This window comes from Punica granatum, chromosome 2 (genome assembly GCF_007655135.1).
Source record: "Punica granatum isolate Tunisia-2019 chromosome 2, ASM765513v2, whole genome shotgun sequence".
Classification (NCBI taxonomy): Eukaryota; Viridiplantae; Streptophyta; class Magnoliopsida; order Myrtales; family Lythraceae; genus Punica; species Punica granatum.
The window spans coordinates 8,236,377-8,242,281 of record NC_045128.1 but is presented as its reverse complement, the minus strand read 5'-3'; the positions used below and the strand labels follow the sequence as shown (position 1 = coordinate 8,242,281).

The following is a 5,905-nucleotide window of genomic DNA, read 5'->3' as shown; positions in this document are numbered from 1 at the left end:
TGTAAGGGATTGAAACTGGCTTCTCACATATAGTAATATTAGATGGATGCTTGTGGGGATTAAACCTAAACTATTTGATTTAAAAATTAAATAATAGAAATATAGCTTACAAAATTAATTTTATTTTAATCGTAATTAAAGTGAGAAATCAACTCGCCCAATTACAAATTCTGATCAAGTTAATTTGACACACATAACTTAAAAGGAAAAAATAGAAAATGAAACTAATGGAGGCCGACGGATAAAAAGAGAGGAGAAAGGTTGGTAGGGGATAGAAATTAAATTATATAATTTTAATCTAACTATTACTTGGATAATAGATAGATAAATAATAGTGATAAATAAATGATAATTTAGAACGTAATCAAGTCAAGCCAAAGGAAAAAAAAAAGAAGAAGGTAAAACTATGTATATCCCAATCTCTTTTGAGCCTTCAATCATGTCCAGTTCCGATCATTGTTTGACAGTGACAACTAAATTTACAGTGTCGCTCGTAAGCCTTCAACTTTCATGTCTTCACTTTCTGATCCAGGTACTTGACTGAACTTCGAGATGTTATAATGTAGGTCTGAAAATGTAAAATCGGTCCTGGTCAGACGATGAATGTAACCGAAAATAAGAATTATTTTTTTCCCTAAATGAAGATTTATCATCATGTCCATAATCCTATAGATTATGTTAATGATATTACTATTAGTAATTCATTTTATTCATACCCCCCGCAGGTTGCAGGGACAGTCAACAGAACAGTGGGTCTGATTGCTGTCGAGTGCCGCAGGTTGTAAGCGATTCTGCTGACTGTTGCCTCAGTCTTTCCTGCTCTTCCCGTTGACACTGCATCGTCTTCGGTCTTCCCTTCAGTGAGAGCGTGATTGCCTCATTTTCTCCGCTCCCTCGCCCTCTCTCTCTCTCTCTCCCCAATTTTCGCCATTAACGGTCCCTGGCCTCAACCCCACGTGTCCCCTTCTCGATAGCAGCGACACCCTCGCCTTGTTCTCTTTCACCTTCGAGGTCAATCCCACCTCCCATTTTTGTCCACATCACTTCCCGGCTTGTCATCTTGTCCCCCCCATTCAAAATCACAGACCCTTTACTCTCCTTTCCCCTGTCACTCTCTCTGTCTGTCTCAGTCTCAGCTCCACCAGCGTCTCCTGCTCCAATATCTCCAAACCCAGTAGGAAATGGAGCTATAAAGGAGCAAACTTGAACCCATTTTTGTTCTGTTTTGTGGGGATTTTTCGCTTTGGGTTTGAGTCGATGAGTGTGCTGAGAGGGGGAGTGTTGAGAGCTTTTGATTTCTGAAGCTCGCCTCTGCATTGCTGGTAAGATGTTCAGTTTCTTGTTGAAGAAAAATGTGAGGAAGATTCTGAAGCGCAAGGACAGCGATGCTGGCGAAAGAGGTAGCTTTTAATTTCATTTACAACCGATAATCCCAGATACACCGCTAATTCTTTTCGGGTTTGAATGAAAGCTCTGTTCTTTGATTCTGGTGGATTAGGGTTTTCGATTATCATCTGTCGGTTGCTTGCTTCAGTTTGCCATGCAGTTGGATTTTAGTAGCAGTCATGAATATCTTACTTTGTCTTGTTCTTTCTGATCTATCCAAGGTTGGCTTGAATTAAATTTACTTCGGTTTTTGTTCCTATCTTTTGTGCTCATCTTGCAATGTCGGGGTTATTTTAGGCTCTTTGAAATCATGCATAATATTAGCTGGTTGTGTTAGGCTCTTCTGTTTTGCTGATCAAGCTTGCTCTTGAGAGGGTGCCTTTGGTGAAACGATAAATTTCTTCTCTTTTGAATTTTCCCTATTCTGAAATTGGTAAGAGAAAAAGCTGTCATGGAAATGGTGTTGAACAGATCAAGAATTTCATTGCAGTTGGTGATGAGGGTAGTTATGCCATATGAGTAGTAGTTGATACATCTATAGTACATTGTGAGGCAGTGTGCGGCCGATACCTGAGGGGTAGTGACTTCATGAGCGAGAGACGAGACTTGTTTGATGGATGTTTTCCCAAGTTTTCAACTGTGAATTTGCTAGGAAAGAATAGATTAGAAAATATTCGAGAGAAAGCAGATATGGTGCCAATAGAGGGTAACATGAGAGGGAGGAAACCTGAGACTCGGTTTAGATGGTTTGGCAAAGTGAGAAAATGCCTGTCAACCTTGCTTTATGGAGGAGAATAAGAACAGAAAAGGGAAGAGAAAGTCAAATCCAGAGAAAGCGTAGGGAAAGTCCCAAAAATCCAATACCATTGAATTGCATCCATGTCAGTGACATATGTGCCTTTCCATTGTTCTTACTGCTATATTAGTAGAATTGTGTTTGCTGAGATGTTGCTTGTTACTTTTGTTATGTCAGTCTATTGGCTACTGTTTGTCTATTGAAATGTGAATTTTTTGTTCTTTCCTGAAAATTGCTGCTTATGTATCTGCCTGCCGATGAATGTTATTACATTTTATTAGGCACCTTTGTTTTTTGATGGAAGTTGCTAATCTGCACAGTTCACTTGTAAACATTGGATGGTCTTTCCAAGCTACAATGTTGCATACTGCTATTTTCTTTCGCTGTTATCGGATGTCATATAAGTGAATCATCATTGCAGGAAGGGCATTGGAGGACCTGAGAGCCTCTCTATATAACGAGTTTCAGTCACCTGAGGGGGCAAAGCGCCAGCAGCAGAGAATATGCCGCCCTGTCGTTGCTCTAACCTTCAATTTCTTTGTTGCTGTCGGAATTATATTCACGAACAAACTGGTTGGCCTTTGCTTCATTACTTTGTGCTGATTTATTTGTACCTTTTCCTGACCTTGGGTTTGAACTTGTTTCAAATATTTTCTATGTCTTCAGGTTCTCAAAAATGTCGGGTTCCACTTCCCTATTTTCCTAACATTCATTCACTATGTAATAAGCTGGTTCTTGATGGCCATTCTCAAGTTATTCTCAGTCCTTCCCGCATCCCCTCCTGCAAAGTCAAGCCGCTTTTCTTCTCTACTCACTCTCGGCATTGTGATGTCTCTATCTACAGGCCTCGCTAATGTTAGCTTGAAGTACAATAGGTGAGTCATAGGGAGCTTATATGGTCATTTAACTGCATATTACTTGCAATTGCAGAGCCATACATCATTTGAAGGGATCTTCAGTCCACCACCTAATGCAATCTTGGTCCTTGGATCACTCTAGATGACAGAATTTCCCATGTTGCAGTTTTCTTTCTTCCTTTCTGCATGTATTATTCTATGCTTCCAAGGGATTAAATAATACACTTGTTTCTTTTGTAGCATCGGTTTTTATCAGATGTCCAAAATTGCGGTGACCCCATCAATTGTTCTAGCAGAATTCATTTTCTATGACAAAAGGGTTTCTTTCTTGAAGGTAACTCATTTCCCTCTTGTTTTTGGGTTATACATGAAGATTTCGACTTCTGTGGAATATCTATATTTGCTTTGATGGGTGAGGAGTTCCCATGTACCCTGTCCCCTGTCCCCTGTCCCCTGTCCCCTGTCCCAGGGGTGACGAAGATAATATGCATTATGGAAGTAGAAAGTTGAAATGCTTGAGCTCATCAGTGTGTTTTAACTTTAAGAATCACTAACATTTTATGCCGACTTAAAAAATGCAAGAAATTGCCTTGCAGGAACTAAAACAAAATTCCAAACTGCCGTACTTATGCAATTTCTTGTGCCAATTCACTTTATACTACGAGCAGTTATACCATTTATAAAAACTCGAGTAGATTGTTACAAATTCAGGCCCTAGGAAAAAATGAATTTTTGGCATCTCAAACTGAAGTTTTGGCTTTTCGATTTGTTTGTTATGCTTATCAGTGAATTTTTCAGGTGCTTGCTCTCACAGTGGTGTCCATCGGTGTTGCTGTAGCTACAGTTACCGATTTGCAATTTCACTTCTTTGGTGCTTGTGTAGCGTTTGCATGGATAATCCCAAGCGCTGTCAACAAAATCCTCTGGTCCCGACTCCAACAGCAGGAGAACTGGACTGCCTTAGCGTATGTTATCAAAACCTTTCATTCACCTTGTCCTTTTCTCCTCTTAGATCCTGCTCATTCTCAATGGCAAAAACAAGCGGATCAGAGCCAAACTGGAAAAGGAACCCGAAATAGCTGATTCATTATGTATGGTCTTTTACGGTTAATTATCCTTTTGCAGCAGTTAAGCTTGTAAGAAAGCAAACCAAACCTGCTGTATTGAGCTGTATTTTTAATTGCACTTCTTAAAACTTGAAGGCCATTTATGAAATTTTGTCTCACAGGTTAATGTGGAAGACGACTCCTATAACCTTGTTCTTTCTTGTGATTTTGATACCTTGGCTCGATCCTCCTGGCGCTTTGTCATTCCACTGGACCTTCAGTAACACCTCAGCAATCCTGGCGTCGGCTTTTTTAGGTTTCTTGCTGCAATGGTCGGGTGCTCTGGCCCTTGGGTAAGTAGTTTGTTCCACTGTCTTCTGCTTCAGTAGTCCCATTCTTGTCTTTAGAAATGAAGACTGAGGGTAACAGACTCATGGGGAAGTTCGAAATAATTCTCTATGTTTGAAAACTGAAAGAATTTAAAATGTAGAGACATTGATCATATGAGAATCCTTGCTAGATGATATATCCTTCTGTCTCTCCATCTCACTCTCTCTCTCTTTCCAGAGCAACTTCAGCAATCACCCATGTTGTGCTTGGGCAATTCAAGACCTGCGTGATTCTCCTAGGGAATTATTACATATTTGGGTCGAATCCCGGTCAGACGAGCATCTGTGGGGCCTTTGCTGCTATTGCGGGAATGTCCTTTTACACTTACCTAAATTTGCTGAATCAGAAGCAAAATCCAAGCAAAACCACAACTTCTCGTCAAAGCTCCCTGCCAAAATCTAAGCTTGGCAGAGAAAACGGCAATGCCCATGAAGGCAGTTACGGGTCCGATGCTGTCTAGGAGAACATCTTACTTTTCTTCGTTTGAAGGGGACACTGTCGTAGTAGATGATAAATGGGACGGGATACACTCATCACTGACCCAGTTCTTTCTTCATTTTTTTCTTTTGCTGTTTTCATTGTCTTTAATTTATTTATTCGTCTTTAATTTTCTTTTGGTTCAAATTGAGGTTGATTTTTAACTCAGCCTTCTGCTAATGTGTTGTGTAGCCAAGGTGCCCGGTAGTGTCTGCCTGGCTGAATACGTCGGTCCTCATTATCTCCCACTTTATTATGTATATATGACAGATAGTAGGATTCTCTGTCAAGATTCAGCTTTTGTAATACTTTTCCTGCGTTATCGCACTACCCTCGAGTTTCAGTTTCTACTTTTCGGGCATTATCATACTAAGCAGATTGTGTTATAGTTCTTTTACAGTTGGGAGTCCACCCTCAGTTGGGTCCTTACAAATGCTGGCCGGGCTGTAGAGATTGCAGAAATACTTCTCGGTTTCGATCGTCATCTCATCAGCGCATGCCCAGCCTGCCTAGAGTTCGATGTTTAGCATTTGGTCGTGTTCCGTAGAATTGCCTCAAACCCAATCCACATGCATGGGAGGGTCCAACTGAGCGACGCCAATGGGGTTCATATATAGGACAACCAACAGCATACAAACTTACATGTAATGTGAGTGAGGAGGATACCAACAAGATCCAGAGCTATTGATTAGATGCTTCAACAATTTCCGTAAGAGAATCCGACAATAATAATTTGTCAATGTAATCGAAAAAACAAATCACAGAGAGAATAGACTTGACACGGGTGGATTAATTGATCAAACTTAATACGGATGGCGTTGTGTCCCATGTGCTCCATTCAACAGAGGACTGATCAGAGAATTGGAAATCCTTGAAGCCGTAGCTCGGAAATGGGAGATCTTGGTTCAGCACGCTTATCGTGAAGGAAATAATATGTACTAACTGAAGGTTGA

At 40.5% G+C, this 5,905-nt stretch overlaps 1 protein-coding gene across 2 annotated transcripts; it reads left to right on the top strand.

Moving 5' to 3' along the window:
- Positions 1 to 763: 763 nt before the first annotated feature.
- LOC116196223 (nucleotide-sugar uncharacterized transporter 1) lies at positions 764 to 5,302 on the top strand. Of its 2 annotated transcripts, none has more exons than XM_031525843.1 (7): positions 764 to 1,400; positions 2,604 to 2,755; positions 2,849 to 3,057; positions 3,280 to 3,373; positions 3,838 to 4,004; positions 4,367 to 4,438; positions 4,653 to 5,302. In XM_031525843.1, the coding sequence occupies exons 1-7, from the start codon at positions 1,328 to 1,330 to the stop codon at positions 4,933 to 4,935; spliced, it is 1,050 nt and encodes a 349-aa protein (XP_031381703.1). In that variant the 5' UTR covers positions 764 to 1,327; the 3' UTR covers positions 4,936 to 5,302. The 2 variants fall into 2 exon arrangements, with proteins under 2 accessions (XP_031381703.1, XP_031381702.1); XM_031525842.1 differs by having other exon boundaries at positions 769 to 1,400; positions 4,268 to 4,438.
- The last annotated feature ends 603 nt before the right edge of the window (positions 5,303 to 5,905 follow it).